Here is a 15,433-nt window from a genome sequence, read left to right as displayed (position 1 = left end):
TTAACTTAGCAATAACTTTGTCAACTTCAAAACTTACCAAAGAATCATTTACTAGCAAAGCTTACATGCTACACTGCACTGTGCTGTTTAGACAAACTTTTCATTTAAACAGTCTGAAATTTATTGTAATTGAATTTTTGTCAACTGTCAGCATCTAGTTATTATTTATGCACTATGGAGTATGCTTTTGTGCAATGCAGTGTAACTAGTGATATGAATATAAACAACAAAAATCTATTTTCTACAATTCATGGTGTAAACTCTCTAATTTATTTGCTCTCTCTATCTCTATGCTTTGGAATTACCTTTAAATTTGAAAAACAAGCAGTTTTTGTCTATTTTATAACATTTTTTTAAAAATCCATTTTTTTCTCTGATTTTTCCCCAAAAGATTTTTGCTCCTGTGCTTGTAACTATTTCCTCTTAGTATTCATTGTAAATATATGTAACTAAAAATTCCCCATTTAATTAGACTGACATTGCTTGCATGTCAGCTAGACTAATTGAGGTGTATTGCAGTTCACTGGAGCCTCTTTAATTACATGTAATAAAATTAGAGTAACTGACGAGTTTTGCCATCCAAATTTGGCACAGTTTGCTTGTGCTTGGCTGTATTAAGTCACCACTAATCCTCATCGTCAGTCAGTTTGACTTGTGCTTATGAAGAGTGTATGCCATTGGTTTTACCAGCTAATTACGTACTGTTCCTTTGCTGGTCCGCATTTTTGTGTCTACTTCATGCTGTATTCTTCTGTGACATGTAACTCTTTGGTTATACCTACCAAACCTAGGCCCGCTGCTGATGGATAATCGACATATTCCAGGTCAAAGTCAAGTCTGTTTGGGACTGTATATATAATTTTCTTTAGTCACAATTCAATGTATGTTACTTGGAAAAACCTCATTTTTTCAATTTATTTGCGGGAACAAATCTTCCTCTGAAAATTTGCTACCCATCACAATTCATTTAGGTTTGTCCAGGAGTTGTTTCCACATTCTCAAATTCAAAACAAGGGAAACGTAGAGGATGCATAATCTGGTGGAACAGTGAGTCTCTCTCTCTCTCTCTCTCTCTCTCTCTCTCTCTCTCTGTTTGTAAGAAAACCAACATTTTCTAGACTTTTCTGGCACATTGCAAAAATCTCAATGGCAGGGAAGGTTCAATGCCATTTTGTGCTGTCAGTTCTACTCCTGTCTTTAGGAGCTTGGCAACCATATTTTGACCCAAACTTTTGTGGGACTTTGTTGAAGAAATTGGGAAGGTTTTAGCACATATGCTAAAAAGCAGCACAATTTTGTGTTGGATCAACAAGGAAATGGTTAGGGAAAGAGGGATTTTTTAGTATGGACACATGATCCATCAATCTGGATATAATTGATCAGACTGTACTTGTAATATCCCTTGTTGAGGGAGTACCTGATTTTTGCCCAAAATAACAAATCCAATAATACAATTTATTTACAAGAGTATTCTTTCACTAATTTACATAATAGCAATTGAATTTAGGAAAAATAATCAATTAACATTAAACAAAATGATTACACAAATAATATTGTGCTTCTTATTTAGGAGTTTAATCTACTATTTTAAAGGAAACTCCCAAAAAAACTTTCCCAAATATATTGAGTTGTTGTAACTTGTAACAACTGAATGCATTCATACCACTAATACAATAACCTATATAACAAACTAAAAAAACCAACCAAATTATTTATTATGCATCCTATGATGCAATATTCCTAACACCCCCCATATTGCATCATTCTTCAAATGGGGATAGTGGACCAACATTACATGATGACCACATTCAGTAGTTCATTGTATGATATGAGTAGGGACATAGACATCTACTCTTGACAAGCAATAGTGGAACTAGCCTCACTATGCTCACTATACCTTCATTCAAAGATAGGGACTAACACATCTATCCAAGGTCTTACATCATGTTTGGATAGGGAGAAACACATCCATCCAAGATCAAAGTTATGAACGAGGACACATACATCTGCTCACAACATTTATGATTGAGGACACACACTTCCAATCATAATCACCAACTCTTGTGATTGGGGACAAACACAGCCAATCATTTACATCATCTCGTGAATGGGGACACACACACCCATTCACTTACATCATAAAAAGCTTGATCACCAAGCCCTCATTGTCATGTATGCAGCCAGCATTATAGATCATTGCTACTCAGATCACAAATGATATGAGATGGTTTCACTGCCACCTGGAAACCAATCTTGGCTTTACTCATTTTGGCACAAATAGTTTTGTCACTAAGGCAGTTTCATGGTCTCCTCACTAGTGACTAATGAGAGGTGGTTGAATGTCCTCTTTCTTCCATTGCCTCCTGCCTCCAATACGTTTTATACTTAACAAATGTGGCTTAAGGATCATTTTGTCAATAACGAGGAAAGAATATATCTCCCCCAATAATGTGAACTTTTTACAAGGAGTGTCAGGTACCACTTATCATACACTCCAAATACACTTCTGTATGGACAGTTGATTTTATCAAATGAAACTCTTAAAACTTAAATCCAAAAAGAAAATCAGTCTACAAACATAAGACTTTAGAAACTAATCTTACTGAAATTACTAATTTAATGACTCAATTCAATTATTATGACCCTCTAGTTCAATGCATGCCTCCAACCATGTATATGAGAATACCATTCGAAATTAATCACTCTTTTTGACTTTTGCCGGGGACCATGGAGAGAACTCACATTTACACTGTTAGTCAATTGGATATCATCATCAATTTGTTGCTTATAAAAATAGGTGTTCCATTGTTGCTCTTTCCCTTTGACGTGGACTTCTTAGATTGGGCCTTAACCGAGCCCTCTTCGGAAGGCATCCAAAACCTACACACAGAGCAGGAGCTGCATATCTTCAACCAAAGATAGATACAGTCAGCATGTTGGCACATCTCCTACACAACAGTAAATTTCTCCTTACACCCTGCGCACTTAGAGAACAACTCTAACAGACAAATCTCAATGAATTGGAGCCATTTTGGGAAGCGAGTTCCTCTCACATGGTTGATTGAGTGCTTTGATTTGCAGGTGTGTTTTCCAGAGATATTCATGGTGTTTTGGAATACAATTCAATGCATTCATACCACTAATGCAATAACCTATATAACAAACTAAACAAACCCACTAGATTATTATTTTATGCATCTTATATGCTGTATTCCCAACAATAACCAACCATATTAGAAAATTGAGGGTAAAGCACAATATGGCATCGGGAGACTGTCCTCCACAACTAAGCCCAAGAGTGCTGAACAACCAACCAAGTCAATCCAACCCCTTGCCCCACAAGCAATCCAACTCAATGGGTGGTCTACTTAATTGAGAGAATCCATACTCATGCATCTCCCTATTATGTTTCCTTGCCAATTCCTAATATGATTGCTTTATGAAAATCAAATGAATAATAAGATACTTGATGGATTGGCAAATTAATTAAATGAATAAATATGTTCTTTACTAAATTCACAAAATAATAAATATTGGATTCAAATATGTGGCATACCAACTACTGGCAACACTTACTGCTTTATAATTCAATTTTAGATTATTATTGCTAATTGTAAAAGTTGTAGAAATACAACCTCATAGAACCCAGTGAACACTTGTATGCAAATAACCTGTCACAACAATGGAAGATTCACAAAACACAAAGATTGCTTTGAAAACCTAGAGCAAATGAATGCAATAATGATAATCAAATAATGAATTACAAAAGGGATCGATCCTTATAAAAAGGATATCAAACCTAAAAAGGAAAACCCTAAAAGCAATTAATAACTAATAATATTTCCTAAGTTTAGCTTCCTAAATTTAGCTTAAGTGAAATAGAAAAAAGGTGACTTAATTATTAAATCAATATGATTTAATTAATTAAGTAAACTAATACCTTTACTCTAACACCCCCCCCTTAAGATGAAGTTAGGGAGAAGTTAAAAAACAACTAAGGACTAGATGCATGAAAGCCAAAATGGGTCCCGACAATAAGCCTGATGAGGTACCCAAGTACAATGAAATCTCTGTAAAGTGGAGAAAAGGAGAAAATCCTGTGGGAACAAAACTCCTCTCCAAGAAGAGATGAAAGCTCAAGTGAAGGACTAAGAAGCCTCCAAACAAGAATGTTCCAAAAGATTAGGAACAAAAGACGAGTATGAAGAATCACTGAAGCATGAAGAAGCTGCAAACACTGTCATCAAATGACTGCCATGATGCTGAAATAAGAACCTCCTCCGAAACAAAAGATGATCAAGATCAAGAAGACATGAATCTGCATGAGTGCCCTCAATGACACTACTCGAATCCGAATCAAATGGCAAATACAAGCAAAACATCTGGAACTCGAAGATACAGATGGCACAAGTATTAACAGTCTGAAGAACCGATCAAATGAAAAATGGAAGGTCGCCTCCAGAAAATAGGAATGCAAGAGTGTCCATATGGTAAGTATTCCATCTCACCGAAATGCATGGGCAATCAGCCGTTGCATCCGCCTAGTACATAGGAACAAATACTAAATACATAGCTCACTCCAATACGAAACCAAGGAAGCATTAGTGCCAACAGTAGAAACCCTCCCATAATGCTGACAAAGGAGAGGTATGATAGGTACACTAAATCTGAAAGCCATAATGTAGTGCATGAAGAAGAACCAAGAACATCTGACTGTGCAGACATGAAAGTACAAGCAAATACAAAGGGTGTGCAAACCAAGGCACATTCGCATGAGAATGGTATGAAGGCAAACAAAGGCAAACATCAAACCCCCATGACACTTTATATCATAGTGCAAGTACAATAAGGCACAAAACTGATGTGCAAGATCCCATAATACATGTGCAATACAGAGGCACTTCTTCTCAGTGCGATTACAAAAGCATAAGTGCTTACAATGAAAGCTCATAATGTCAAAAAAAGACATAAGACTGGAAATACATGAAGAACAGCCAAAAAGAAGTCATCCCACACAAACGAGAAGTTTCTACGATCTCATATGTCCAAGTAATTCACCAGAGTGTGAAAACACAAAAAATTGAATAAAATTTACCAAGAGTAAAATCTGGAAAAAGTGCATGGATGGATGTGAAGGGCTCTGAAACATCGTCACATCGTCCCAACGCCGTTGGAATTGCAAAAAACGGAGAAACTGGCGATAAGATACAAGCTCGGGACTGAAAACAACACCTCTGATTTCAAATGGTTGTAGAATGTACCAACAGTAAAACCAGGTGGTGAAACCCACATATCTGGAAAGTAGACAAAACTAGCTTTCCAACGATATCTCGTTTGCCAAAAACCGATATCGTATGCCCAAAAGAAAAAAAATCCCTCTTTTAGGGCACAAAGAAGGCCATGCAAGCCATCCATACCGTTGACGTCAGCGCTGATGCAATGTTTTTTTGTTGCAAAGGGTTGACCTTTTTTTTTTTTATAAAAAAAAATCTTTTAACAACATGCACCAACTTATTTATTTATTTATTTTTTAACAAAAAAAAATTAAAAACCTAGCAATCAAATTTTTTTTTTACCAGCCAGTTGATTTTTTTTTTGAAAATATTTCTGACGCAGGTGCAGGTACGGCTGTACGGATTTTCATGCCTTGTAAAGTGTACCAATAAAAAATCACCAATTTTTTTTTTTGACCTCCGATTTTGACGATTTTGACAGGTTATTAAGGGTTTTTGGGCTTTTTGAGCGTGATGGTGACCTTTGTTTTGTGCCAAAATGCCCAGATTTTTCAGCGACCCCCAGATTTTGCCTCGATTTGTGTGCCCTCAACTAAATTGACCCGTACAAGCAAAAAAAATGCCTCAGAGGTCTTTGATGCCCAAATTGGTCGAATTATATATGAAAATTTGTGGAATCAGCCTCCTAAAGCCAACTGTGAGGTCCTTTTGTACCCAAATTGCTTCGAAAAACGAGTGCCCCCTGGATCACAAAAAAAGTTGAATCTTCAAACCCTCACAGATCTGGCCCTGTGAATAAAAAATTGACAAACAAAAGGTCAATCTTGACTATTTCACACGTGTCGGATTCAATGGTGAGGTCCAAATCAACCCAAATTGCATAGATTACCTGCTATAGGTAGAATCTCCCAATTTGAAGAACAGGAAAGCTTCAGGTCTGAAGCTTTGATAGCATGTAAAAGTTGTAGAAATACAACCTCACAGAACCCAATGAACACCTGTATGCAAATAACCCGTCACAACAATGGAAGATTCACAAAACACAAAGATTGCTTTGAAAACCTAGAGCAAAAGAATGCAATAATATAATCAGATAATGAATTACAAAAGGGACCAATCCTTATAAAAAGGATATCAAACCTAAAAAGAAAACCCTAAAAGCAATTAATAATTAATAATATTTCCTAAGTTTAGCTTCATAAATTTAGCTTAAGTGAAATAGAGAAAAGGTGACTTAATTATCGAATCAATATGATTTAATTAATTAAGTAAACTAATACCTTTACTCTAACACCCCCCCTTAAGATGAAGTTAGGGAGAAGCTAAAAAACAACTAAGGACTAGATGCATGAAAGCCAAAATGGGTCTCAACAATAAAGCCTGATGAGGTATCCAAGTACAATGAAATCTCTGTAAAGTGGAGAAAAGGAGAAAATCCCGTGGGAACAAAACTCCTCTCCATGAAGAGATGAAAGCTCAAGTGAAGGACTAAGAAGCCTCCAAACAAGAATGATCCAAAAGATTAGGAACAAAAGACGAGTATGAAGAATCACTAAAGCATGAAGAAGCTGCAAACACTGTCATCGAATGATTGCTATGATGCTGAAATAAGAACCTCCTCCAAAACAAAAGATGATCAAGATCAAGAAGACATGAATCTGCATGAGTGCCCTCAATGACACTACTCGAATCCAAATCAGATGGCAGATACAGGCAAAACATCTGGAACCCGAAGATACAGATGGCACAAGTACCAACAGTCTGAAGAACCGATCAAATGAAAAATGGAAGGTCGCCTCTAGAAAATAGAGATGCAAGAGTGTTCATATGGTAAGTATTCCATCTCACCGAAATGCATGGGTAACCAGCCGCTGCATCCGCCTAGTACATAGGAAGAAATGCTGAATACATAATCCAATACGAAACCAAGGAAGCATTAGGACCAACAGTAGAAACCCCCCCATAATGTTGACAAGGGAGAGGTATCGTATCCACATAACTATACCCAATTCGACAATGTTTCGTACCCACACATAACTATACCCAATTCAACAACTTTAGGGAAAAAACCTTTTTTTTTCAAGTTGGAGTTTCTTTGTTACTAGGCTTTTTAACCATACGCTAAAAGATGTTTGCTGGCATGTGGACAGGTTTGTGTTTTTAATTCTAATTTCATAACTCGCCTTGCAACCCTATTGTCTAGAATACAACGATCAGTCCCGTTGACAGAATTTTGTGAGCTTTGGTGAATTGATCTCTCTAAAAATGTCAAATATTTGACAAGTGTTACAAATTTAAAAAAATGAGCAATACTTGTTTCATAATTCATTTGTTGAATTGCGCTTTTATTGTGCTGAGAGGCGTAACTACAGTGGCAGCAAGGGGGAGATGTACAAGTGTTAACAAAAAATATTAAAAAGCCAACATAAAAATAATAAAAGTTAAAACTAAAATCATAAAATAGTTATCAAATAAATAAAGTTAAATAAACTAAATTTTAAGTAAATATACTAATTATAAAATAACTCTTAACATAAACATCTCATAAAAGTAAAATGTAAATATAATATCAATACTTGATAATTTGTGATGCAAATTTTACAAATAAATACTAAAAATGATATTTATATGGAAAATAAACTCATGAAGTAAAAATTAAAGTAATTTTTATTTTTTATGTAACATTTTTATAATTTTTATCATTTTTGAAAAATAAAATAACTATTCAATAAAGAATAAAATTTATAATGTGATAAATTTTTTTATTTTTAAGTTTTATTTAAGTATTTAAATATTTACTATTTTATTTATCAAATTATATAAGAGTATTTTTATTATAATAATAAAAATCTTTCTTTCAATAAAAATAAAATAAATAAAGAAAGAACAATATAAATAAATAAAAATATAATAAAAAAACTATAATTCCATGTGTTTTACATATATTTTTCTAAGGATAAATATGCTATTTGATATAAGTCTAATGGAATGTGCGAAGTTAATCTAATAATGTACACATATTCCCTGCAATATTGATTTGGTTTGAACATCAAGTTCCTATGAGTACTCTATTTCTCTCTGAAAGAGCCTTTTAGAATGTTGCTATTAGGTAGGTAATTCTTTAGATTCAATCTCATCGATTTGCTAAAATTTTCCAATGCAGTGGGATGTTCGAGGCAATGCATTTGGACTTTTGGCCGGTCACCCTGTTGCACCGTTTGTTTCTATGCATCACTTGGAAGCTGTTGATCCTGTCTTCCCTCAGCATAATTCATTGGATGGACTTAAACTTCTTGTCAAAGCCATGAAGACTGAGCCCACCAGCTTTCTGCAGCGTTCAATTTGCTATGACCACAAGAGGCGATTATCCTTTTCTGTATCAAATGGCTATGTTGTCCAGGTTTTTCCAAAGATAATTCTTCCTCGTGAGCTCGACCGTGTTGAACGCACATTCAAGGCCTGGAACAGAAGGGACAGGGCTGATGATTTCGACATTGATACAAGAGCTCCGTACAAATCAATTTGCAGTAAGCCATTCCTGTTTTTCCTGAAAGATGTACACAATGTAGGAGGAAGCAAAATTGTAAGCTACTACAAGCGAGATAATGTATCCAATAATCTGAATAGAAGGGCATTTTGTCTGTCCTCGGCTCTTCCTGTTCATGAAACTCAGGAAATTGAAGTTGTGAGCAGGCCCATGCCTAGTCAATGGCATCTGGTACACACTTTATCATCAGTAATGTTTTTAGATAAATTCCATCTTAGATCTTGTGTAATGGTTTATCTTTAATATTGACTCTGCCTGTTTGTTTAATATGGCACTGCATACCAATTTAGAGGTGTCTAATTTCTCAGTGAATGGAGAACTTCCTTGGATAAGTTTTAGTGAAATGTGCTATTTTAGATCAGACATCTAAAAGCGTATTGTTTCCTTAATAAACAATCCTTACTATGCTTCAGTTGTTTTGACATTTTATGATGTTGGAAGTAGCCAAATCAGTGAGTTTTGCATATTAATTTGTAACTTTCCTGACTTACGTGTTTGATGTGGCAGTTGCCAAGAAGGCAGTGCTGTAAATTGAAAGAGACAAAGAACAAAGTGCTGGGACTAACAGTCGGGCCCTGTGCGCAAGGAAAAAGTCGATATATTTTGTAAGTTTGAGTCAATATGACATGGGCTCAAATTTTAAACAGGTCCAGATAGAATCAGCTTGTCTTTTGAAGGCAACGCATTTTATGCACCTCAAAGTTATTTGCCAAATTCCATCTGCACTTTCAATTAGTAAAAATGCCTGGTAAATTGGAGTTTTTTCTTCTGTTCTACCTGAAGATTTCTTAGGAATCTTTCATTGGAGGAGAAGAAGAGCTTGATGGCAAGCAGTCTCTTGGTAAAATGACAAGTTTGTGGGGTATTTTTCAGCATCGTAATCTCCAATCTTTACAACTAAGAGTGTCTTATGAGTGTATTCTTTATGCTGCTGGCAGTTTGTTCGGACTCCCTGCAAGGCTTTTTTTAAAAAGCTCGAGATCATTAATTTGTGTTTGTAACATATTCTTTGCTTCCCTTGTTTGTTTGGGAAGTGCTCATGATATTACCAACATTTAGATGGCCATCACATCGAAAACATAATTGTGGTCAAAATTGGTATATGGAGAGAATTTCATTTTTGGTCTTACTGTCATAATCATTAGGGATATCCTGTTGTGCAATAAAGAAAATTTTGAAATTTTGTAGTTCTGAGCCTGTCAACGGATTTTTACTTGGTAATTTATTTGTATAAACAGATTATATCTGGGTTGGCAATTTAAAAAGGGAAAATTTAAATATATAGGAAATTTAATTTATTCATAAGACATACATCATATTCATTATAGGACCATATTACGTAACTTTACGGTTGAATTGAGAATTCAGAGTCAACACACAAATTTAGTTGTTTGCAAATTTTCTAGGGTAGATAGTACTTACTACATTAGGTTGGTGCTGATGTATTCACAAACATCTGAAAGAAATGGATAGCTATCCTTTATTGTTTTGAACAGTTTGGAAGAGGTAGTAATGGTTGTCTTGTATATGGCCGAATAGTACATCCTTTCTGTCTTTTCGGATGGCTAGGCTCTCCAAATGCCACCTGCCTCCTGGCTGTTTTTGGAACATATCTAATTGAATCTAGGGATCTTATTTTGAAGCACTATTTCCCTATTTATTGATATTTTCTAGACACAGAGAAAATCTTAGGAGTCTCCTCTTCAAGCAATCTTCCTTTACTATGGATAACTATAGTAGTTCTTTCATTTCATATCTAGAAATTACCCGAAGAAAAATACTTAAGTATCACCCCAAAGGATAATTCAATGCTCAAGCTTGCACAATAGGGGATTTAGCTCTCTGAGGATGTTTGGTTGTCACTAGGGCAGTTAAGTGATGTCATAAACATCCTTTCTGTCTTTTCGGATGGCTAGGCTCTCCAAATGCCACCTGCCTCCTGGCTGTTTTTGGAACATATCTAATTGAATCTAGGTATCTTATTTGGAAGCACTATTTCCCTATTTATTGATATTTTCTAGACACTGAGAAAATCTTAGGAGTCTCCTCTTCAAGCAATCTTCCTTTATTTCCTAATTTTCTCACCATAGGCTTTGAGAAAGTCTTTCTATGTTTAGTGTTTGAGTTGGCTTTCCTATCTATTGACCTTTCTATAAAATGTAACTTCATTACATTTAATGGGAGTAGAATAAGCAAAAAAAATGAGGGTTGGAGATTTGTTTTCTGGGGGATTGGGAGGTTTTTGTCTTGTAGGGGCTTGGGAGTTGGTTCCATAGACGAATCTTTGCCAAAATTTTCTGCAGATTCTAGTGCATGTACAATATCTATCCATTTTTGAATGAATCAAATCTATGATTGAATGATTCCTTGTCAGTGGTCAAATCTGTGGGGTGTGTTTCCATATTTGAATTATCGAAACCTTTATGTTGTCTCATTTGGTGTTCGTTGCAAGGTCTAGGTCACCTGCACAAATGGTATTAGAGTAGGTGCATATTTAGTTGATGTGAACTTATTTGTGGGTGTGTACTCAGTTTACATGGGAAGTAATTAGTTAAATTGTAGCAGCAGGTTTTGATTTTTTAAGTGTCAATATATCCCCTCAAAAGCACATCATGCAAGCGTGGGTATGCTTCCAAAAAGAAAGTACTAGGTACAAGGTGTTGAGAAGAGAGTGGATAAGGGTGTCTATGGAGTTCTCAACCTTCCAACTCAAGTATCATGTATAAGGTGTGGAGAGAGGAGGCAAGCTTCGTATTGCAGATAAGTGGATAGAGGGCGTTCGAAGTGTTCTCCATCTTGTTTAGTGGGATAGACAATAAAGAGAAATATTTATTTGATATGAAGAAGTGGTTTATGTCAAAGTTCTATAGAAAGGTCAAGTGATTAGAGTGATAAGTTGCTTTCCTGCTTTCCATAAGAGTGGTTGAAAGGATTTTGTGAGGATCATTGAGATATATATTTAGTTCTTTAATGAACTAGCATATCTATATTTTATAAATAAAATTTATGTAGACAATGTCCATAGATATCAAATATAAAAAATCTGTCTTTAACATAGATTAATAAATTTCATATGATTAATATTTATTAGAATTTAATTTTTAGAATCTGAAATGATTTGCATGTAAAAAAAAAGAAGTTTCTTTTAAATCTATATTTAAAAACATGATTTTTTAAATTAGAAGTTTCTTTTAAATATAGATTTAAAAATATAATTTTTTAAATTAGAGGTTTTTAAAATCTAGATTATAAAATATAATTTTGTTTTATATTTAATAAACAATAATAATAAAAAGTTGTTTTTAATTTAGATGTGTTTCTTTTAAATATAGATTTAATTTTTTTTTTTTTTGGTATTTAGTAAATAATAATAATAGAAAGTTTCTTTTTAATTTAGATTATAGTCTTAAACTTATTTTTAAATTATTATTATTATTATTATTTTTGATCGATAAAAGGCCGAGGCCAAAGAATTTTATTAATTTAAAAATAGATAGATTTGCATTTACACTTCCATTCGGTGTGGGCACCGGTAGGAAAGAATGGAGGGAAGAAAACCTTCGGTCTAGCCCAGATCTTTCAAGGATCAGAAAAATTAAGAATGCAATACAAAATGGAGATGCAAGATCACAAAAGGAACTTGTCCCGAATAATGAAGATAGTGTTTAGAAATCCTCTGTGTGAAGTTGAGCAGTCGGTTGCCCATCTCTTGGGGTGATGCTGCAATTTGTGGGCGGCAATACTTACAATTCCTGAAACACATGGTTAAGCACGCTTTGCTCCTTTTGCTGCACAAAATCTTGAGAAAAACTTTCTCCAGAATGTTAGGACAAGGAAAACCGAACAGGAAACTTATACAATATATCATACCTGCCTGGATGGTCACCCTGTTAGGATACACAACTCAAAATATTAGTCTCAAAAGGAACAAACTCCAGATACATAATGCGATAATGATTACCCATCTAAGAGCATAAACTCAATAAATATTTACGAGGCAGATTCCATAAATGTTTCTGCAGAGGGATCGTTGGGAGCTACCATCCTAAGAAAATGGTTCGAGAGCCATCAAGGCCCTTATTGAGTGTAACGGGAAAGCTTTAAGTATATCAAGCATGGCCTAAAGAATTTTGGTAAATCCTTGAAACTTCCACCGACATCAGAAACCTAAAAGTTATTGCCCAAACCAAAGCCATCGGATGTACACATTAACCTCTCCCCGAAATATCTAGTTTTACCGAAATGGTACACCTGTTGAATCAGAGAGACCTGTTGATGATTCATCGATAAGATGATTTATCGAATAGACTTGGGCCTCGATGAACTTCAAAAGGGACTAATCGAGAGCGTTATTTTCATCGATAGAAGGGAAATTGAGGAAACCAAAGGAGGTTCCGTCGATGAAGCAAGGCTACCAAAGAAACTATGGTAACAGTCACCAAAGAAGATAGTTCTACTGAAATGATGAGATCGAAGAAACTGGGGAAGGTTTCATCGATAGGACAATTCGAGAGAAGAAGGGTGTCGAAGAGATATAAGGATATTGGCCGACAGTGACAGTTTCATTGAAAGGCAAAGGGTCGATAAAACATAAGAGATTTTCATCAATATGAAAAAGGTATCTAGGGAAAGGGAGCATCGATGATTCCCCTGAAAGAGGATATCGAAGAAAGCAGAGACAATATTCGTCGACGAGAAAAGGCTGCCGAGGAAATAATACCATCGGCGCAACATGAAGGAAGCTTACCGAAAGAAGTGTTCTTATCGAAAGAATGATATCAATCAAATAGGAGGAGGCTACATCGATTAAAGATATCAATAAGAATATGAGTTTCGAGGAGGCTAAAAGGCAAGTTACCGATGTGTGGTTTTACCGATGCAACTTTATCGAGGAGGGTTACTAATGAGCTCATCGATGAGAAAATGAAATCATCAAAAGAAAGATGGCCTCGATGAAACAATAGACCCATTCATCGAAGGGGTGTAGTGATGTCGATAGAGAAGGTGTTTCGATGGAAGGATAAAGGAAGTCACTGAAGCCCAAGGTTTCTACGACATAAAGATATCTGGATTCAAATAGTATCGATGAGACCCAACGATGTCTCATCGATATAGAAGGGTCATTGAAGAAAGGAAATGCCGATGAACTTCAGACAGGACTATCGAAGACGGTAATTCCATCGACAAAAGATATCGAGGAAAGCAGAGATGGTTTTCATTGTTGGGAAAAGGTGTATCGAGGAGATAATACCATCGGTACTAAGGGACTCACCGAAAGAAACGTTCTCATTGAAAGAAAAAGTTCGATCAGACAAAAAAGAAGTTACATTGACCAAAGATATCGATGAGGAGATAGGTTTCGAGGAGGCTAAAAGGCCTATCTTCGATTTGCGTTGTTTCGCCGATACCACTTTATTGGTGGAAGACGATAGGAGAGGATGGAAAGGCTTCAGTGAGACAATAGATCCATTCATCGACCGGCATAGTGATATCGATGGAAGAGGTATTTCGATGGAAAAGTAAAGGAGGTCATCGAAGCCCAAGGTTTCTTCGACATAAAGATATCTGGATTCAAATAGTATCAATGAGACCCAACGATGTCTTATCGATATAGAAGGGCCATCGAAGAAAGGAAACACTGATGAACTTCAGAGGGGACTCATCGAAGATAGTAAATCCATCGACAAAAGATATCGAGGAAAGTAGAGAGGTTTTCATCGACGAGAAAAGGTCTTCGAGGAGATAATACCAACGGTGCATAGGGACTTCACCGAAAGAAATGTTCTCATTGAAAGGAAAAGGTCGATCAGACAAAAAGAAGTTACATCAACAAAAGATATCGATGAGGAAATAGGATTCGAGGAGGCTAAAGGGCATGTCTCTGATATGCGTTGTTTCGCTGATACAACTTTATTGGTGGAAGACGACAAGAGAGGATAAAGAAAGGCTTCGGTGAGACAATAGATCCATTCATCGACGGGGCATAGTAGTATCGATGGAAGAAGTATTTCGGTGGAAAACTAAAGGAGGTCACCGAAGCCCAAGGTTTCTTCAACATAAAACCCAATGGATATCAGATAGGTAATGGTGAGGAGGCAACCCTAGCGACCGAATACAGTATTTTGATGAATGAAGGAAATACTTGATCGAAGTGATATTCGAAACACTAGTGATAGTGAACGGTTATGTGTTGAAAAGCCACTATTTAAACTGAATGCTTGCCTGAGTATCTATACAAAAATACAGGGGCCAGGAAGAGGAATAAATAAGGGGGTTAAAACAGAGTCTGGGTAGGAGAAACATAAGGGGATGAAAGGAGTAACATGCTAACAACCACTTAGGACACGAAAACAAAGGAGAGGGTTGCCTTAAGGTGGCACAAACAGGAGATTGATGCCATCAACTCCCAAGTTGGCCAACTCATCCGCTCTCTTATTGCCCTCCCTATAGATATGATTGACTGTGAACCTATCAAAATCTCTGCACAAGTCAAGAGCTTTTGACAACAAAGTATTTAGTCTCCAATTAGACATACTACCTTTCCTCAGAGCATTGACAATTATAGCTGAATCTCCTTCAATTTCCAAGCTCTTAGCTCCTAGTTTCCTGCATAAATGCAGACCCTCCACCAGGGCCATAAGTTCCGCCCAAT

At 35.8% G+C, this 15,433-nt stretch overlaps 1 protein-coding gene across 3 annotated transcripts in view; it reads left to right on the top strand.

The window, feature by feature from the left end:
* Window positions 1-9,972, top strand: part of LOC131078925 (uncharacterized) — a 30,863-nt gene extending 20,891 nt beyond the window's left edge. For all 3 annotated transcript variants that reach the window (XM_058016769.2, XM_058016770.2, XM_058016768.2), the window contains 2 exons: window positions 8,398-8,952; window positions 9,289-9,972. In XM_058016769.2, coding sequence (XP_057872752.1) covers window positions 8,398-8,952; window positions 9,289-9,390 — 657 coding nt within the window. In that variant the 3' untranslated portion in view covers window positions 9,391-9,972. The remainder of the gene's footprint in view (window positions 1-8,397; window positions 8,953-9,288) is intronic.
* The last annotated feature ends 5,461 nt before the right edge of the window (window positions 9,973-15,433 follow it).

This window comes from Cryptomeria japonica, chromosome 2 (genome assembly GCF_030272615.1).
Source record: "Cryptomeria japonica chromosome 2, Sugi_1.0, whole genome shotgun sequence".
Classification (NCBI taxonomy): Eukaryota; Viridiplantae; Streptophyta; class Pinopsida; order Cupressales; family Cupressaceae; genus Cryptomeria; species Cryptomeria japonica.
Note: the sequence above shows the minus strand (reverse complement) of the source record. Positions and strands in the feature narration are given on the sequence as shown.